This window comes from Carex rostrata, chromosome 14 (assembly GCF_964058835.1).
Source record: "Carex rostrata chromosome 14, lpCarRost1.2, whole genome shotgun sequence".
Taxonomy (NCBI): domain Eukaryota; kingdom Viridiplantae; phylum Streptophyta; class Magnoliopsida; order Poales; family Cyperaceae; genus Carex; species Carex rostrata.
This window is the reverse complement of record NC_135931.1, coordinates 3,491,931-3,513,290: the sequence shown is the minus strand read 5'-3', so window position 1 is coordinate 3,513,290 and position 21,360 is coordinate 3,491,931. Positions and strand designations below refer to the sequence as shown.

Sequence of the window (21,360 nt, the reverse complement as noted above, 5' to 3'; positions counted from 1 at the left end):
GCTTAAGGAACCTTGCCGAACAACATCTTTGGGCTGGCTGATCAAGTTTGGAATTGCATCTGAATTCCGAGCACAGGACCATGTACAACTTCTCCTCAAGCCTCGTCCTATCTGGGCTTTATTTCATGAGGCCCGAAAAAGTTTTTATTCATATAAATTATAAAACTTAGCCGTACAAAAATAGGACGGGTATCTTATTTGTATCAAATATAATAAGATAGACTTTATTGAGTATGATTCATAGATTTATTTTTTATAAATGTGGTGGAGGGAAAAATAATAATTTATGGATTAAACTTAATGATTCTAATTCATAAAGAGATTGATTTTTTACGGTACACAATCCTTTGTATTTGTAGAAAATCAAGATTTTGTGTCGCAGAAAATCAATCCCTTTATGAATCGGAATTATTGAGTCCGTAGATATAGATAATTTTATTTCATAGAAAATCAACTCTTTTGTATTCAAATGAGTCCGATTCATAATTTTTATTTCTTTTTGCAAATTCTCTTTGTGATTTAAAAAAAAAAAAAAATTTACAGAGAGTTCAATTTTATTATATTTAATACAAATAAGGTATTCTTTCAATTTTTTTTACGTTTGAATTTTATAATTTATATGAATAATTTTTTTTTTTCAGAAATACTGACGGGGAAAATATCAACACGTTTCAATCAAATGATCAGTAGACGAGAACTCGAGAAGCAATAATGGCCGTGAAAGGCCGACCTTTTTTGGGGAGCGAAAGCTACGCTTTCTTTAGATGTCCATCTCTGAGGACCAGGATTATCTATAAACATAAATTTTCTAACAGATATCTGATTAGTGGCGGCACTACTTGTTGAAGTGACTCGCTATACCAATAGTAATTCTATACTTTCAAATAGGATCCTAAAAGGGCGGTAAGATATTAACGGGGATCCCGAGACTGACGTGACTTGAAATAGGTAACGCCAAAAACACATTAAAAGCTTGTACACCGTTGATATTACCGGGTCCCACAAACCAAATTGTGAGTCCGGCTCAGGAATATATTCTCTTTGTTTAGTTTATCTGAGAGATCTCCCAATCAATCGAATTCGCATCCTCTGAGATATCTCATATTTTGCGTGACTTTTTGGAAAATCTCAACCGCTGAAATACGTTCTGCGCGAATCTCAAAGCTCAAATAATACTGGGCCCCTACGTCACCCCCGAATAGGAACCGGACACGTCGAACAGCAAAATATGAGATATCTCAGAGGAAACGCACTCAAATCATGTCACCACCACTTTAAGTCTTTAACCCACCTCACGTTTCAGCGAAAAAAAGATAGACCAGTGCACAGTTGCACACTCTCTCTATCCCGCTCAGCAACTCACGGCTATCTAATTTCTTTCTCAATCCATCAACAGTGTGATCTCCTTCACTCTAGGCACAAAGGAGGTACTTTCTTTGATCTCAGTCTAATTTGTTAATCCCATCTTCTACGAATTCGAACACATTACATGCTTGACATTTACTTGTTTGTGTATGTCTTCTCTCTTTTCAGGTATTGTTGCAATTTGCTAATTTTAATAGGGCCAAGTTGTAAAAGTTCAGTGGTCTAATTAAAGCGAAATTTTTCAAATTTTCTAACTACGTCTACATTTAGAGATTATTTTTTTTCCAGATTTATTATTTTTTACAAAATTTCTATACTACATGACAACAATACTGGATCCCTTCATTTCGAACAATTGTTGATTATCAAGGTTCAACTGAGCTAATGTAACATCTATATTAGAAGTTCCTTGAAAATTGATAATCATTTAGCTTTTACCAGCTTGAAATTCAGTCCCAGCAATTGCCTAATTTGAATCCATATTTCAGATCAAAATCATGAGGAATTTGGGATCACTAGCCAACAAAAGATCTTCAAACTCCATAACCATCCTCTTCAAGCTCCCTTACTACACACAATGGGGTCAGCGTCTGGTCATATCAGGTTCAGACCCAGTTCTTGGTTCATGGAACCTGAAACAAGCGTTATCCATGGATCCGGTACACCAAGTAGGTGAGCTTGTGTGGTGTGCTAAAGCTAGTGTACAGGCTGGTTTTGCATGCGAGTATAGCTACTATTTGGTAGATGACTCTAGAAATGTGCTGAGGTGGGAATCTGGAAAGAAGAGAAAATTGGAGCTGCCCCAAGGGGTGAAAGAAGGGGATGTGGTTGAAATTCATGATCTGTGGCAGGTATTTTTAAATGTCTTGGTTTTTTTTTGGTTGGTATATAACGATTCTAGTTATGCAGTTCATTACAGTTTAATCTTGTTCCGCGGCTTATTTGTTTATTCTTTTACTATTCATGGCATCCAAAATTTTATGTTTGACATATTGTGTTAGCTTTGGTGATATGCACTACATCCTACCCACATTTACTTTTTTTTTTTTCACTACACACTTGCCAGACCCTGAACTATTGTCAGCTTGTGATGAATGTTTGTCAGTAGGGAACTTTGTTTAGTTGTTAATATTATATTGAAAGGGCTAATGGTTTAGTATATCAACTGACAAATACTTCAGGCTTTTAAATAGTGGTGATAAGGCTGCAATATAATGGAATTAGTAGATTTGGGATACCTATCACTGAAATGCTACAAAGTTGTTTGATTTAGCACATAATTAGAGGTTGCATTTAGCATGATATAGCATCAATAGTAGTTAACTATGCTATTGTACAGACTTTGAACAAGTATTTCTTGGTTTCTTAATATGTTGTTGTATTTGCGATAAGGTACTTACCTAAGTTGCAAATACAAAATGTAGATTTTTACAGAAGAAATATTATTTGCTCTGTGCAATGCATAGCTAGGATATTAGCATGTACTTTATTGTGGTAAAATTGATACCAGCACTAAAGCACCGGATTCCATCGGAACTCCGCAGTTAAGGTTTGGGACTAAAGGCTTGGTTGTTGTAGATGTATTATTATTGTTGTTGTTGTTGTAGATGTATTATTAATAATTTGGACTTTGTAAAACTAGGAAAATCTTAATTTATAAAACATATGGGTATTGCGGTTTATGGGCCACTATATCATGCTAAAATGCTAAAAACTATATGTTAGATGACATCCCAGCCGCAGAGGACTGGTAAACGCTATATAAATGCTTGGATTGGATTAGCCATAAATAATAATGCTTCATATTTTTAATCTCGATCAGGATGCATCAGAAGGCCTTTTCCTTAAAAGTGCATTCAAACACGTCATCTTCGGTGGAACAGATGAGTCGGAAAAAGAAACACAAGTTTTTCATATCAGTCAGAATTTGAGCAAGGATCAGCAAGGTTCTTCTTCTACAGTGCATTTTCTCTTTTTATAGGCAATTTCTCTATAGCTCTTAAAATTGTAGCATCCAAAATCCCTTACGAAGCAAACTATCCCATGGTATGCTACAACAGTAAATTAGGGCAATTTGGTCCTTTTAGAAAAAAGAAATTAATGGAGCTACATTTGATACTTCCATGCTTTATTATAGGAACTAAAATCTTTTCTGTGATTCTATAAACCAATAACCCCTTATATAAATATATATTATTAATCATTATTAATGACTTTCTTCATATATGGCAGATACTGTTGTAGTCCAGTTTGTAATTTCTTGTCCACTGATTGATGCTGGAACAAATGTGAGCCTCATAAACAGAGTTTTTATATCTTTTTGGCTAAATTTGACACAATGTCTAACTATCTTAGGTTTAAATGTATTTAATTCACTTCAATATAAAAATTTCCTCCATCCTTTGTTAGGTTTGTGTAACTGGAGGCATCTCTAATCTGGGTAACTGGAGGTGTCAGGATGGTCTTAAGCTCAGCTATACTAAAGACTCTCTATGGAAAGCTGATTGTGTCATAAGAAAAGATGAACTCCCTTTGAAATATCCTTCTCTTTTTTTTATCCTTTTTGAAATACCTTATGTCTTGGTATAACAGTAGAGATTCAACGGATTGTCTATAGAATCGATAAATTATGTCCTCTTGTTTTCTTTGTACTTTTGCATTTTCTTTAACAAAATATGTTCTTCTATATAATGCTTGAGGTTTGGCACACATATTCGTGTTTTTAGTAATCCTTAACAGCAGCTGCACATATAAATATTGCCAAATTAATGAAGGAGGGTGTGCCTTAGAGGTGGGTCCCAACAGGGAGCTGGCTATTGACTCGGGTTCAAACAATCTACCAAACTTTTTTGTCTTATCTGATGGACCATTCCGGGTATGTATCCTCAGAACTGATGATTATGTTGTAAAACAGACTAAACAGTATATTGTGCAATGTTATATTGTAAACAAGACATGGGGTGACATGTAAAAAAATCGTATTGTCAATCACAATCATTTTGTAATGCAAGTAAAGATAACTAAAAGAAGGTGAAGACCATCATTTGGTGGCACAAATCTCCAGTGAGTGCCAGCATTAATTATTTTAGGTTGAGGCCATGTTCTCGTGCTGGAATATTGGCCTCTCCACTGTGTATTGGGTTTAAAATAATGCTCTTACAGCCAGGGATGGACCTTGTAATTTCCAAAAGGAGGGGGGGGACTTATATAACTAAGCATTTGGGTGAGTTCACAATTTTTTTTTTTTCCAGATTATGATTTTAAGCAAGTACACAGATAAATATATAGCAAATATCTCACATCTTGTTTTGATTATAAACCAAATGAGTTTTTTTTTTTTTTTTAAGGTTTAACAGTTCGCATTAAACAATAAAAGCTTTACGAAGTTTCAAGAGTAATTAAAATAAAGAAAGCTACAAATTGTAAGCTGAAGTTGTAAATAAAGGATCCCTCAGCAGTTCTCCATTCATTGGCACAGTTCTATCTGAGTGTCACATATCAGCATCTCGATTTTCTTTTTCTTGTCAGAAAATACCTCGCGTTGCATTTCATGTTGACCAGCAGCCTGCAGCCCAAGTATTGTCCCATAGCTTTTGCTGTGGGTCTTACTCTCCCTTTACTGCCACCAGGCCTATAGGGTTGAACTGTATCAATGATGTAAGTGCAAAATAAAGCTTCTCAGGATCCCCACCCAAACACCCTTGGCCAGTGGGCATTACCTGAACAAGTGGTCCCTGGTCTCTACTCTATCCGAATTGCACAGTTTGCATATAGGCTGAAGTTGAAACCCCCCCCCCCCCCCCCTTTCGATTAGGTTTTCATGCATTAGGAGCCTGTCATTCATGAGCAGCCACATGAAAATTCTTATATTCTGTAGTTCCTTTAGCCTCCACAGGGTACGCTGGTAAGGCCATTTTATTCTGGTTCGTTGCAGTATCTTGTGTGCAGATGATGGTGTGAATTGGCCATGCGAAACCCATCGCCAAACTCTCCCCTGTTTCTGCCCATCAAATGAGTTAATTGGTCTTGTAGTTAAATTGTTCTTGTGGCATGTAAAAAAAAAAGAAAAATAAAGTAATATGTTAAAGTCTCATATGAAAAAGATAACAATACGGAATTATGGTTTCCAAATAGAATAGATGACTTGTTGATGGTAAATGACTAAATGTTAATGCAGCAAAGAACAATGAATTCTAAATTGCAAAACACTGGTAAATGAATTACTACACTAACTCATGTGTATTGACGACATATTAATATATATCTACTACAACCATGAGAAAATACAAGCTTAAAGGTGAGTGCCACTATTTTTAACTTTCATTTTAGAATAGACCAATGGAGGGGTCCAGGAAACTTTTAATGGAGGATTAGTCGAGTTATATGTGTTGAGAATTGTAATGCATTCTAATGGCAGGATACACCATGGAGAGGTGCAGGAGTGGCCATTCCGATGTTCTCGGTCAGATCAGATGAGGATCTCGGTGTTGGAGAGTTTCTTGACCTCAAACTCCTTGTTGACTGGGCCGTCAAGTCAGGCTTCCACTTGGTGCAGCTTCTGCCTGTGAATGACACCTCTGTGCACAAAATGTGGTGGGATTCATACCCATACAGCTCTCTCTCTGTCTTTGCACTGCATCCTCTGTACTTGAGGGTTCAGGCTCTGTCTGATGATATTCCTGAGGAGATTATGAAGGAGATATTGAGGGAAAAGGAAGCCCTTGATAAGAAGGTATAGTAGATTTAGATACAAGTTACTACTTATGTGTAGTTCTAGTCTTCTTGGGGTTGACGAGTATAGCAGGCAAAACAATAGGGCCTGGTCAGTTTTGTCTGGGTCTCTTTGGATTGCTATCAGAATCTAATTTTTGCAATTGCTTGTGGTTATGGCCCGCTATCTTAGTTTTCTAGTTGTTCCACGTTGCTTTTGATCAGTTCATATTGGTCTCTTTTCGGTTGGGATGGTTATAGTCAATTAGATTGAAATGCGGTTATGTTTGGTTTCTGAGTCGCCTTGGGCTAGAGATCGCTTGATTCAGGTTAAAAGCAAGTTCGCTAGCTTTGGGATCATTTTGTTTGGATTGTTGTGAGTTTTGCCATTATATGTCATCCGTTGTACTTGGGTTTCAGGCTTTTTAAAACAATTGTGTTAACATAGTGGCAGACAGTCAGATCAGCTTTGATTATGTTTGGGTTTGGGTTCATTTTGGACTCTTAGCTTGTCAAGATTTTGGTTATTTTGATGTTATTCAGGTTGGTTCAAGTCAAATACAACTTGGGCTCGACCTAGGATCCTGTTCAGTTGAGTTCAGGTTTCGGTTAGTTGTTGGGTTTCAGTCATTCCTAGGCAAAAGTATTCTTGTGTAATATTGAGTTCAAGTTAATTAGGTTTTGTTTTCTCTATTCAGTTTCCTCATGTTACATGAAGTTGTATTTATGCAGGATGTTGATTATGAGGCTACGATGGCTGTGAAATTATCAATTGCAAAAAAAATATTCAACTTGGAAAAGGAAAAAGTGCTTAGCTCCAGTTCCTTTCAGAAATTCTTCTCTGAGAACCAAGTAAGGCCTTTTTTCCCTTGCAATTTCCTTCTACTCAGTTATACTAAGTAGAGAAGAATTGTCATTCGATTAACTAAATGAAAGTTTTAACCTATAGGAAGGTATAAAAGGGATATGAATACCTTGTTTGGATGGAGAGTAGAGGAAGGGAGGGAACAAAAGAGAAAGAAAATTTCATGATTTATTCTTGTTTGGTTGGATATTTAAAAGGAGGGTAAGGTTACTGGAGATTATTCTTTTAACCTCCTAAAGCTTATATTTGTTACTCTCCAAATTGGGGCCTAATGAGGGGAAACAAGACGAACTGACTAAATATAATAACCTCTTTTTCCATTCCTTTTCCTCCCCTCCCCCCTTGTGCGAACCAAACAGGGTGGCCTCAAAAGAAGAAAATGGAAAAGAAAAGAACTTAGCATTGACCTCATGGCATCAAGTAGTTTGGATTGCTGCTAGCAGCCACTTCCAAAATGATCCAAGTTGCTACTTGATTGTGATATTGAGACAGTATAATATTACTATGTTCTTTAAATCTTTTAGGAATGGTTGAAGCCATATGCAGCTTTTTGTCACTTGAGAGATTTCTTTGATACGTCCGATCATAGTCAATGGGGTGTCTTTGCAAATTTTTCAAATGAGAAGGTATGACACTAACGTACCTTTAATTTAGTTATATCAAGTTTCTGTATATTTAACAGAAGTAGGTGGGCTTAGGGGTTGTTCCCCATTTCAGTTCCATTCAAACCATCTCTTCTTTCTGCAGATTAATTTTTTGAATAGATTGGTTATATTGTATAAACTGGTATTGATTTTGTACAATTCGCCTGTGGATTAGCTTGAGAAGCTCACCTCGGAGGATGCCATCCACCATGACATAATATGTTTTCACTACTACATTCAGTATCATCTATATTTGCAAGTGAGTTTTACTTGTGAAGGTTCTTACTTTAAGCTTATAGCAGAGACCACCCTCTAATACTAAATCAATCCTCATTTATAAACTGGGTTTCACTTAGCCTCAATCAACAGAATTTGCTCTTCACTTGCCCTTAACTTTGCAAAAAATGCAAACCAAGCGATTAAGTACCAAAAGAGAAATATAAAATGGAATCTCATGATGCACTATTACTGTAAAGCACAGTGCATATCTGTAGCTAACCTCAGCACAACAATATCTAGAACTTGGATTGTGCAAAATGCTGGTACCACCACCATATAACCTCAATATAAACAAGTCTTAGCCTCATTCTGAAAGTGTCATATATTTTTTGTGAACTGCTTCTGTTATTAGGATTACTACTACTATTATTATTTTATTACTATCTACTTCACCTTGTGACTACGATTAGGTTTCATTTCTAGCCTACCCCAACTTGTTTGGGACTAAAGGCTTGGTTGTTGTTGCTTCTGTTATTCTAGCTTTCCGAGGCTGCAATGTATGCAAGAAAGAACAAGGTAGTTCTTAAAGGAGATTTGCCAATTGGTGTCGACAGGAATAGTGTAGATACCTGGGTCTACCCCAACTTATTTCGCATGAACACAGCAACTGGGGCACCTCCAGACTATTTTGACAAAAATGGGCAAAACTGGGGCTTTCCAACTTACAACTGGGAGGAGATGTCGAAGGACAACTATGCCTGGTGGCGAGCTCGTCTTACCCAGGTAGTACAGATGAACTTTATCAAGTGCATTTGGAATAGAAAAGGGATATTATTATATTGAATTTATACTGTACTATCATGTGCTAAAAAATATTTCTAAAATAAATGGATTTTCTTACTTTTTTTTTTCTTTTCAACTGACATTTGCTCCTTTTATGTCAGTGATTATGAGGGTTATTGGATATGAAATTTTAGAGTCCAGTGGATGCTAGCCATGCACCAGGCTTGTGTAATTAACAAAACTTTGAGACTGGGTCATTAGCTGACTCTAAGTATGAGACCTTACAAGGCATTTCACCACTGATAACTTATGCTGTGGTGTTTGTTACATTTTAAATGAGTATCTATCAACAAAGCAAGTACTTTGTGATGACAATAAGTATCATAGTTCTTTAGGATAAGGAAGTTGTGGCATGGATTAGGTACACTACTAGTTTGAATTTTTTGGTATTTTAGCCTTAATTAATGCAGTAAAGTCTGAATAAACCTCAACTGCACAATTTGACTGTATATAGCAGGTAAAGAAGATCCTAAAAACAAAAAAGGGCTCACTTTTACACAAAGCAAGCTGGCAAAAAAAACTCAAAAACAAAAAAAGGGCTCCATATCATGCAATTCCACTCAGTTTAGCATAAATTTAAAACAAAAACCTTTTGGTATTGCAGATGGGGAAATTCTTCACTGCATATAGAATTGACCACATCCTTGGTTTCTTCAGGATCTGGGAATTGCCTGATCATGCTGCCACTGGTTTAGTTGGGAAGTTCCGCCCATCAATCGCTCTTAGTCAGGTTCTGCTAAGAAAAGATGTTGCTCTTTTTTTTTCAAGTCACCCCCATATCTTGTAATTTTTGCAAATAACAAGACAGAAGTTCTTGTTGGTTCAATTGACATGGAATGATGTAATCAGGCAAAAGATGATACTGTTTGCCTCAAGTGTTTGCTTAAACTCAAAAGCAGATATCTTCATAACTATGGCATATAAACGCAGAGCCCAAAGTATGAAACACTTATTTTTTTTTTTTTGTTTGATACGAGCTTGGGAATATTTTTGAAGTGGGACAAAGATTGCAAGAGTTTTGCCAGATTCGAATTTTTTTTTACTGGAAAAATAAAAAGAACGCCTCAGCAACATAAGCTATCCTCTCCAGTTCATATTTTTATTACACCAATTTAAAGGGACACTCCATGCATTAACATGACAGTTATGGTTACTTCCAATTTCTCAAAATATCTTGGTTTTAGTTCTGGATACAAGAAATACCAAAATATAATTTTTAAAAAGACAAAATATTCAGTGTCTATTTGGAAATACGGGAAATATTGAGAAGCCCACAGATTGTATAACAGTGGCATTGTTTCTGTTTGGCTTTTACAGGAAGAGCTTGAAAGGGAAGGGATATGGGATTTCAATCGCTTGAGCCTTCCATATATTCGTCATGACATGTTGCAGGTAGCGGAGATTATTATTATTATTATTATTATTATTTTTATAGAGTTCATTACTTGAAGTTAGGTGCTGCACTGGCATTGCACTGAATGTCCTGTTAGTTGCTCAGGGGGGAATTGCTGTGTTTTCAGTTTTTTTTATTCTGTGACTGTGTGTTGGTCTGCGTGTTTGATCCAAGATGAGGTATGGCATTAGATTTGGAGAAACAATGCACTTGAAAAGATGTTGATTGGTCAATCTTATTACCTACATGTATGCCTGGTTCTCAATTAGCAGGCCTTGTTATTATAACAACTGGTTTAGATTTCTGTTTTTGTCTTTTTTTATTTTTTATTTTTTGCTCCTACAGATTTAGCTCTTAAAGTGTAAAGAAAATAGTCTCTTTAGTATCACTATTAAATTCATGGATTATTTGTTAATTCCAGGTTAAGTTTGGATCCTTGTGGACTCTCATCACCGCCACCTTCTTAAATGAGTATCAGCCTCTCTGCTATGAGGTACTAATATTGATACTTATATGTTTGTTTGGAAAGAAAGAACCAACAAGGATAGTTTGAAGATCGCATTTAGTGGAACTGCTTTTCCAAAACAGTTGAAAAAGAAGCCCAACTTTTAATCATGATAATAATTGAATGGGATATTCTTTTTCCTGTAATAATTATCATATTACTTAAATGGGCTGGCCATTCCATGATCTTTACATGAAATTTCTGTTTGTATTTCCTTGTTGAAAGGGATTCATGGATTTAAAGGGAGGAGTTCATGTTTGAGGAGAATATCAGGTCTAAATTAATACAAACTATGTATTTGAGTTATTGATTCTGGGGGCAAGGTGGTCAATTGTAGTTTATAACACAAAGTGTTTGTGGTAACTATAGATTTCTATTAAAAATGAATTGTTTCTTTCTTTGTTCTCATACAAGCCTGTATAGACGTTACATCTTTCATTCAAGTCCCTAAACTATTCTATAATCCTTTTTACCAAAAGGACCCTACAAAATCCAAAATACTGAAAACATACATAAATCTCAACACTCTCCCTCAAGATGGGCAAAAGATATCCATCAAGCCCATCTTGTCACAAAACCTATCTAGATCTATTGAGCTAAGTCCTTTGGTGAGGCAATCAGCTACTTGATCTCCAGTAGCTACATGACTCAACTCCAATAGTCTACTTTCTAGCTTTTCCTTTATGAAGAACCTATCAATCTCCACATGCTTCGTTCTATCATGCTGCACAGGATTGTTGGCAATGCTAATTGCTGATTTGCTATCGCACCACAATTTCATTTGAGCTCCGTGATTTACCTTTAGCTCTTCCAACAACCTCTTCAGCCATACCATCTCAGCAACTCCCAATGCCATAGCCCTGTACTCGGCTTCTGCTGTCGATCTCGCAACAACTGGCTGCTTCTTGCTCTTCCAAGAGACCAAGTTGCTCCCTACAAACATGCAATAGCCAGCTGTGGACCTCCTGTCATCTTGGCAACTGGCCCAGTCAGAGTCACAATAGCCCTCAATGTTCATGTGTCCATTCTGCCTGAAAATCAAGCCCTTCCCTGGTGCACTCTTCAGGTACCTCAGAATGTGATACACTGCGTCCATATGGCCCTTCCTAGGGTCATGCATGTAGCGGCTCACCACGCTCACTGCAAATGAGATATCGGGACGTGTATGTGTCAAATAGATCAATCTGCCTACCAGTCTTTGGTACCTCTCATGATCAACCTGTTCTCCTGCTTCTGCACTTATTTTAGCCTTCACATCAATTGGAGAAACTGCAGGCTTGCAACCCAACATGCCTGTCTCTGTGAGCAAATATAGGACATACTTCCTTTGAGATAGAACAATTCCCTCTGCTCCACGAGTCACCTCAATCCCAAGAAAGCACCTAATCTGTCCCAGATCCTTCACCTCGAATTCCTTTTCCAATCTTGCCTTCAACTGTGCAATCTCTCCCTCATCATCCCCGGTAATGATCATATCATCGACATACACAGCCAGCATAGTAATGTGACCACCGTGTGATCAGCATTGATTTGCTGATAGCCCATGCCTACCATAGCCTTTCTGAACCTATCAAACCAGGCCTGAGGAGATTGTTTCAACCCATAAAGCGACTTCTTGAGCCTGCACACCTTACCCTCCGTTTGTTTTGTGCCAAAACCCGGTGGGACCTCCATGTACACCTCCTCCAACAAATCACCATGAAGGAATGCATTCTTCACATCGAGCTGGTGCAACTTCCACCCCTCATTCGCTGCTAAGGAAACAAGTGTCCGTACTGTGCTCATCTTCGCCACGGGTGCAAAGGTCTCATCATAGTCGATACCATAAGTCTGACTGTACCCTTTCGCCACCAATCGGGACTTGTACCGCTCAACCCGACCCTCTGGGCTTTGCTTCACAGTAAAGACCCACTTGCATCCAACCGCCTTCTTGCCTGGTGGTAGTGACACAAGCTTCTAGGTTTTGTTCTTAGCGAGAGCCTCAAGTTCCTCAAGCATGACAGCTTTCCACTTTGGATCCTCTTTAGCAACCTGCCAACACTTAGGAATATAGATAGTGTCTAATGATGCAATGAACGCTCTATGTACCGGTGATATGTGTGAGTAAGAGACAAACTGGGCAATCTCATTCGGAAAACCATATCGGTTAGGAGGAATGCCTGCATTCTCGCGAGAAGTCCTTCTTACTGATAGGGGAGTGGGAGGAGTAGAGAGAGGAATCATAGCACCTGTGTATTCTGAGTCTGAGGTGGATGGTGTAAGTGTCTCAGGAGTCGAATTAGGCACAGACAAGTGATGTGATTTTTACTACTACACAAGTAATAAATCCTAATTTACCCTCAATTCGGTTGCAAGTGTACAACCTTGTCAAGTAGTATTTAGGGATCGTCTCCACAGGGACAATTCGGAATATTAAACCTAACCTAACTAATTTAATTTAGTAAAAGGAAATAAAGGAATTTGTTTGTTTTCTATGATGGTTTGGTTTGTTGCTGATCAAATTGAATTAACTAAATTCTAGGTCTAAATGTGGTTTTAAACAAGAATGAGAAATTAGGGTCTCTTAGGGTTCCTATCCACTAATGTCACGATTAATTGATTTATTAAGGTTGTTCTTATAAATATGAAGGCACAGTCTAATGTTATCGGTATAAAGTGATATTTCTATGTTAATACCGTCTTTAAATTAGTATAAATGTCACCTCTCGGTACTTGGTTACACTAATCCAAAGTTATTAAGTCTTTAACTGTCCCAATTGGTATAGAAAGTTATTCGTCACCTCTCGGTACTTGGTACAATTTTCTAACCTATCGGGTTAAGCCCGTATAAGATGAGCGTCGCCTCTCGGTATTTAGCCTATCAAATACTCTTTTCTTTATGGTCAGGACTAAATATTCAATTTCTCAATTGTAAATACCGAATCCTAGGGTTTCATGCAATTTCGCTTAAGTCATCACAAACAAGTAATATAAAGAAAAGATCATACCAAGGAACAAGTAAATATAATATAAAATCAACTAATCCATGACATAAGTTTCAAGTTCTAACCCTAATCAACCCTAGAAATAACCTTAGCCAATCATGGCTGCAGCACACAAGAGAAATAACAAGTAAAAGAGTTCTAAGAGAAAGAAATCAATGTAACCGCTCGAAGAATTCGCTATCTTCTTCTCCCTTCTTTTGTCTCTCCTTTTTCTCCTTATTCTCCTGTGCTTTTCTCTCTTTCTAATGTCTAAAATTCGTCCCTAAAACAGTTCTACAAGTCCCTATTTATACCCAACTCAAAAACCTAGAAATAACCAACTAAAAATAGCAAATTCGGGCTCTGAACCGCCTTATTACGGGCCGCAATAACTTTATTGCGGGCCGCAATGTACTGTAGCAGTTAACAGACTGCGCAGAAAAATTCTGAAGAGATCCTTGCGGGCCGCAATAAAAGTCCTTGCGGGCCGCAATAAATTTCTTTTATATTCTTAGGTTGTAGATCTTCTCGTTAGCTTTCCAAAAAGTGGTCACAAGCCTTAATCGGAGTTACGAGTCAAAAGTTATAGCCGTTTTAAGTTCAGACTCTATTTTTGGCTGACTGCTACAGTGCATTGTGGGCCGCAATAAATGTATTGCGGGCCGCAATAACTGTGCTGTAAATGAAGAGGCTCTGACTTGTTTGGTTGCGGGCCGCAATAACTCCATTTCGGGCCGCAATAAATGTTGGCAGAAGCTCATTTCTTCGTGCTAACTCACCCGTTTTGCTTCGTTAAGGTCCAAACACTTGATTACCTGTAAAACAAACATAACTAGGGCAGTAACTTGAACTTTTGGACATTTCTAACCTAATTAAACCTAATTTAACCAAAACTTGGCTTAATTTACATACCTAACCCTAGGTTTAAATAGATACAATTTTGGCTTATCAACAAGGGACTTGTCACAGGTGGCACTGTAGGCACGGCTCCCTCACTCTGCTTATTCCTTCTCACATACACCTCACGGTATCTCGACTCCCCCTGAGCTTGAGTCCTACCATCTTCGGGTCCATTTCTCTCAACTTCCGGCTCACCCGCCGAATCCTCCCTTTGCGGTTCAATCCTGGCCGAATCCTCCTTTTCTGGCTCACCTCTAGCTGGATCCTCATTTTCCGGCTCAACCCTAGCCGAATCCACCAGTGGGCAAGGAATACCACCCACACTCACCATCCTCCTCTCACCATCACTACTACTCTCCCCCTCTCGCCTCATACCTCCTGTATCGAGCGAGTCTCCAAAGGGTGATGTAGTCTCTTAGGAGTAGTAAGGTTCGAGCTCGCGGAATGTAACATCCATACTCACAAACAATCTTCTCTCTACCGGACTCCAGCACACATAACCCTTTTGAGTAGCTGAGTACCCCACAAAGATACACTTCACAGCCCTCGGATTCAATTTTCCAACATTTGGTCTGTTGTCTTTCACAAAGCACAACCAAATACCTTTGGATGAGGATTACCCGCATTATCTCCTTTCAACATCACACATGGAGTCTGCCAGTCCAACACTCTAGATGACATTCTGTTGATCAATTGTGCGGCTGTCAGAACTGCTTGTCCCTACAAATATTTCGGAACATTCATCGAAATCATCATACTCCGAGTTACCTCAAGAAGATGCCTGTTCTTCCGTTCTACTACTCTATTCTGCTCTGGTGTGTATGGACACGTGGTTTGATGCTGTATCCCTTGGGATGACAAGTACTCCCCAAATGCCCTGTTGGTGTACTCTGTTCCATTGTCAGACCTCAATATATTCACAACTGCACCGTATTGAGTCTGAATCATTTTGTGAAAGTCCTTGAAACAAGCAAACACATCACTCTTGTTCTTCATTAGATAAATCCAAGTCACACGAGAAAAACAATCGATGAAGGAGACAAAATATCTGAACCCATTCACAGTAGTCGTAGGACAAGGCCCCCATACGTCTGAATGAACCAGATTAAAGGCATGAGAACTCCTACTTCCTGAGCTTACATACGAACTCCTTGTATGCTTCCCAAACTCACATCCATCACATACAAGTTTCTGTTTGTCAGCTTTCTCATACTCTGATGGATACAAACGTTCCAGTAGGCTGAAGGAAGAGTGCCCCATTCGCTGATGAATCAGAAGCAACTCATCCTCCACACTCACCCCAGATCCTCCTGCCCCCACTCTATCGACCACAGATGCCAGCGCTGTGTCCATCCCTTTTCTATCCATGTACCACAACCCATCACGCCATGTACTAGTCCCAAGTATTCGACCCGTCCCCTTCTCCTGGAAGACCATCTTCGGAATATCAAAGGTCACGATGCATTTCTGCTCACGGATAATAGCACTAATGGACACCAGGTTTACCGGAAAGGAAGGAGCATGCAACACATTGGTCAGAGTCACTGAATCGGTACATTTTACGGTACCCATACCAACTATGGGCGGAGCTGTACCATCTGTGATATGAACGCTCTCTGAGACTGCTAGGCGAGTATAGGAAGAAAACTCTCCAACAGTACCAGTCACATGGCGAGATGCACCAGAGTCGACTATCCAATCTGGTGATCTCGTGGTGGGTATAGAGGCTAGAGCAAGGGTATCATGAGTACTTGTAGCTGTGTGGGCAAGGGAAGCAAAGTTACCCCTGAATGAAGTAGAGGTTGATACATCATCTCTCACGCTCTTCATATCACCCATCAGCTTCTGCCTGTTCCTGAGTCCCTGAGAATAGGCCTCCACGAGTGCCTGATCCTCCTCTGTAAGGTCCCCACCAGCTTTTTCTTCCTCCTCTGCAATTGATCCCACTCAGATCTACGCCTCACGTATCAATCAAAGTCCGAATTCCTCCTATTACTCTCTTAGACCCGATCTTACACTGTTAAGATCGAGATCCACATCATCTCCCCCTTTCTTCTTCTCTTTCTTGACCCGATCTTGATCCCTCAAGACGAGTTCCACATTATCTCTCCCTTTCTTCTTCTTCTTCTTCTTGACTCGATCTTGTTCTATCTCATCAAGATTCGAGTTCAAAACCCGATCAAATCTCGATCCAAACCCGCTTCTCGGGTATCGTGGGGTAGAGGCCCCCCACGCCGGCCAAATCAACACAAAGAGGTTACCTTTGGTGACCGACCGACTTTAGAAAAAGAGAAAATCGAGCGGCGCGATACTGTAGCGACCCGGTTACTGTAGCGGCGCGGCACTGTAGCGGGGTTAGGTTTAGGTTTTGTAAGGCTCTGATACCATATAGTTATCTATTAAAAATGAATTGTTTCTTTCTTTGTTCTCATACAAGCCTGTATAGGCGTTACATTTTTCATTCAAGTCCCTAAACTATTCTATAATCATTTTTACCAAAAGGACCCTATAAAATTCAAAAAACTGAAAACATACATAAATCTCAACAGTAACTATGTTTTTAAAAAAGTGCAAATCATGCTGTTTGTTAATGCTTGAATTGTGGTGATCTTGTGTTTTGTTATCCTTATAGGATCACAAATAATTTCCCTACATTAGAACCCTTTTTGTCATTCTCAGTTGGCTTACTGTTAACTGCAGTTCAAAGAGGATTGCAATACTGAGAAAAAGATAATTGCTAAACTCAAATCCAGTTCTGAGAGGTCATTATGGGCTGAACAAGAAGATGAGATTAGACGTGGCCTATTTGACCTTATACAGGTAATTAGAACATTGCCTGCTGTAAAAATGTTTTTTCCTTGCTACGACATCCATTTAAATTCAATTACCAGAATGTGTTTGAATCTCTTTGCAGAATATTGTTCTTATTAGAGACCCAGAAGATCCCTGCCAATTTTACCCTCGTTTCAATCTTGAAGATACATCAAGCTTTGCAGATTTAGATGAACATAGGTAATTTCTAAAATGTTGCGTAGTAATTCTACAAATTGTTCATTTGGTGGTTAATCAGGAAGCAATCTACAAATGAAGTACAATGGCACACACAGAGGTTCCTCACATTAGCTGTAGCTGATAAGGGTCTTATTCTTGAATTGAATGAAGTAAAACCAGAAGAAAAGGAAACATGAAGGCTTGACTGATATCTATCCACAATGTCAAAGGAAATGTGTTCTTTTACACATTATACCCAACACATCAATGTAATTGCAAATAAAACCTTACATTTCTTGTACACGCACCCTTGCCCCACTGATAACTATGGTAAATTTAGCAAAAGCTGACTAATTGACCATATATTTTACTATCAACTTGTCCAAGAGAACTTTATTGTCATCTCTCTTGGAATTAAATAGCTAATTCTGCTTGGATTTACTTTTTGTCTGTTTAGGCTTTGGAAAAGAGCTCAACAGTTACTGATTTTGTCTATATTTAACAGATTAAACCTTTTCAGTAATTTTGTATTGTAATTGGAATGCAGTACATGCTTATAGTTCATTGCCTTTTTTAGTCACTCTGCTTTATATATTGCTCCAGTTAATTTAGTTTCTTTAATTCTCTTTTGTAGCAAAAATGTGCTTAGAAGACTGTACTACGATTACTACTTTGTGCGCCAAGAGAACCTCTGGCGCCAAAATGCACTCAGGACTCTGCCTGTTCTACTCAATTCTTCAGATATGATGGCATGCGGCGAAGATCTCGGCCTTATTCCTTCTTGTGTTCATCCTGTCTGTACCATTCCTTGTTCATTTTAAACGAAGTCCCAATTTGACCTTAATTAAGTCCTTTGTTTTTGCACTTAGATCCAAATCAGCCTTGATTGGGCTTCAGTTTTTATATAAATAGTTTAACAATCAGTAAACCTTCAATGAATTATCAAATGCACGAACAACAAACCAGGAGAAGATAAAAGAAAAGGAAAAAAAAATAAAACTTGATAAAGAGGTATAAATGCTGGTTTAATTAGCATTCAAAATACTCCTATACTTTACTGGCTGGTACATGTAAATATCAAACTCATCTGTAACAGCATTAACCTAGTGTGATAAGTCTATTTTATCACTGAAGATCAAAATAGTGCCTTGACATGTTTTCTTTTTTCATGAAACTTCTCTTAGTAATTAGTTCACTAATTAATGAATTGTCTAAATTTTGTTATCAGGTCATGCAAGAACTGGGTTTGATAGGATTGCGAATCCAAAGAATGCCTAGTGAACCAGACCTAGAATTCGGCATCCCATCGAAGTACAGCTATATGACGGTACAATCTTTCTTCAGAAGTCTTTTGTATCATTCCATACTGTTATGTCCCTGTACTCAAACCTTAGTGGCACAGTCACTAATTGGTGATGGGTTGGTAATTTTTTTAAGTTCTGAATTGAGATAGGCCAAGTTTATCCTGTGCCTGCAAAGCAGCAATATATCTTATATACCCTATGAAAACTGAAATTATCATGGATCCCCTTGCAAAGTAACCAATATATCAAAGAACACCGTTCTAGCACTAATGATATTTTGTAGGAACGTCTGTAATATTTTGGTGGTTTAAGAGGGTGAATATGTTCTGTAGTTTAAGAGGGACATCTGTGATGGTGGTTTGATGGGATATTTATGATAATTTCACATTTGCAGGGATATAAATGATACTTTGAGTGTAATTTGTCCAGTTCGATAGCAGTAAAGGATTTCAAAACAGAAGCCAAACAAATAAACAAAAGTATCCGACCACTGATGATCTAGGCCTGGTTGGTTACAGCTGACTAAAGAAATTTGCTAAGTACAGGCAATGTCTGGCAGTCTGGCTTTATTTTATTTATTGGAAAATTACTCCTAGTTTTTTTAGAATAAAATAGCAGTAATTTAAGATTAAAAAATATTGCTAGGTTTGTGCTCCATCTTGCCACGACTGCTCAACCCTTCGTGCATGGTGGGAGGAGGATGAGGAGAGAAGGTGCCGTTACTTTAAGACCATTGTTGGGGTCAATGATATGCCTCCACAAAAGTGCACCCCAGAAGTTGCATACTTCATTATTCAGCAGCACTTAGAGGCTCCCTCCATGTGGGCCATTTTTCCACTTCAGGTACAACCTTGGTAGTTTTTTTTTTTTTTAATATACTATTCACTATAATACTTGACATTTGTAGCATTGTAGCATTAATGAGTTGCAAATGTTTCTTTCTTGGGTCTTAGTCAAGAAGGTTCAACTGTTATCTTTAATTCACTGACTATATTGCCCTTGATTTTTTAGTGTTTAAGTCTAATCTGCAATATTGGGATTTGCAATATTTGGGATTTTCTGATCATCATAATTTATAAAACAAACCCGCAATCTTTGGGATTTGCTTTAAGTATGAGATGTTTTGTAGTATATTCATCCGCTAAGGTAAGTGTTAATTTGCTAAAATAAATGAACAACAGCATATTATTATTATAAAATGATATTATTTTTAGTAATAATAATGATATTCTTAATAATATTAAAAATGACAATAACCTTTAAGATGCTTCTTTTATTTATTCAGGACATGTTGGCACTGAAAGAAGAATATACTACCCGGCCAGCAGCTGAGGAAACAATAAACGATCCCACCAATCCGAAGCACTATTGGCGATTCCGTGAGTTCATTTACTAAATATTTGCTGTTTTTAGTTTTCCCCCTTTTAGGAGTTGTATGCAAGACTTTGATAAATTACTCTACAACATGATATCATATACCAGTACCACTAAATTTTTTTTTTTAAAACCTTGGCAGCGGCTGCCAAGTGATTGTATTAAATGAAAAGATACAGTTACATTGTTCAAAACAACTCAAATCCGAATTGCGCACATTACTAACAGCACTTCAACAAAATTATTTCAAAAGCAGACTACCCTTCTTCATATTTTATAGTGAGATATATATCACGAGGAAGGAGGATTTGTTGGGCATCATTTCAAAGTCAAAATTAAATGAGGGTACAGAGGACACTATTTTTTTTTTACCTTTTCTCCCTGCTTATTTTGGTAGAGGTATATCTGATGCATCCTGTTTTATAAGGTTATATGTTCCACCTATGTAAATATTATGTGAGTTTATCAAGAAATTAAAGTGAAATAAATTTGATATAACCATGCAGGTGTGCATGTGACAATGGAGTCTTTGCTGAACGACAAGGAACTGCAGCTTATCATGAAGGACCTTGTCCGAAGTAGTGGGAGGTCATTTCCCGGTAAAGAAATGGAGGTCAAAATTGTCGCAAGTTCTGGAGATAAAGCTGTCGAAAGTTCTGGAGATAAAGTAGTACAGTGTGCACCAGTGAATGGTAACACCATAACATGTTTAAAATGTTAGGTCTCCCTTCTCTCTCTATTCATCCAAAACCCAGCCACAGATACGTTAGTAAATAAAAATATCCTTTTCTGATGCACTTTTGGGCTGTTAAAATAAAATGACTTGTTGGTAATGTGTAATTGATGGTATCATCTTCGTTGTTGGTACAAATGTTAAATTTAGTAAAATGATTTGTACTATGCACCGAATTAGTTGGCTTCTCTTAATTCCTAGTCGTTCTAATTCATTTTCTTTTGGGATCACTTGAGCCTGCACACTGCACGAATTTGTATCCTTTGCATTAACGGAACATGCGTTAATAGATCTGGACTGTCCGATTGAGATTTGCATTATATTAAAGGGCTTTGTGCGTCATAGGCGTGGGCTGGATTGGCTCCGATTCTAATCAGACGGCTGAGATGCATTAAACTCAAAAGATGCTCTGTTTCCAAATTATCCAACACCTGCTGATAAACCTAGTGGACCAGATTTCTGTTTCCAAATCATTTTCTTTTGGTATCTGCTAATAACTCCTTTGCTGCATCAATGGCAAAACACACACACCCTTCCTTAATCCTTACCCC

At 38.0% G+C, this 21,360-nt stretch overlaps 1 protein-coding gene across 2 annotated transcripts; it reads left to right on the top strand.

Annotated features, from left to right (window-relative positions):
- Window positions 1–1,259: 1,259 nt before the first annotated feature.
- Window positions 1,260–20,975, top strand: DPE2 (disproportionating enzyme 2). Of its 2 annotated transcripts, none has more exons than XM_078315143.1 (21): window positions 1,260–1,427; window positions 1,854–2,216; window positions 3,188–3,311; window positions 3,598–3,653; window positions 3,775–3,906; window positions 4,118–4,240; window positions 5,783–6,097; window positions 6,808–6,927; window positions 7,465–7,566; window positions 7,760–7,843; window positions 8,344–8,586; window positions 9,251–9,376; window positions 9,964–10,038; window positions 10,461–10,532; window positions 17,108–17,227; window positions 17,322–17,419; window positions 18,033–18,192; window positions 18,627–18,725; window positions 19,348–19,545; window positions 19,988–20,081; window positions 20,583–20,975. In XM_078315143.1, the coding sequence occupies exons 2-21, from the start codon at window positions 1,863–1,865 to the stop codon at window positions 20,795–20,797; spliced, it is 2,910 nt and encodes a 969-aa protein (XP_078171269.1). In that variant the 5' UTR covers window positions 1,260–1,427; window positions 1,854–1,862; the 3' UTR covers window positions 20,798–20,975. The 2 variants fall into 2 exon arrangements, with proteins under 2 accessions (XP_078171269.1, XP_078171270.1); XM_078315144.1 differs by having other exon boundaries at window positions 1,363–1,512.
- The last annotated feature ends 385 nt before the right edge of the window (window positions 20,976–21,360 follow it).

What these genes read in the sequence shown, in the direction of transcription:
- DPE2 (XM_078315143.1), top strand. Translation starts at nt 1,863, where the DNA reads ATGAGGAATTTGGGATCACTAGCCAACAAAAGATCTTCAAACTCCATA. An exon ending in AAATTCATGATCTGTGGCAG is followed by an intron (nt 2,217 to 3,187) that starts GTATTTTTAAAT and finishes AATCTCGATCAG; the next exon opens with GATGCATCAGAAGGCCTTTT. An exon ending in GAAGCACTATTGGCGATTCC is followed by an intron (nt 20,082 to 20,582) that starts GTGAGTTCATTT and finishes ATAACCATGCAG; the next exon opens with GTGTGCATGTGACAATGGAG.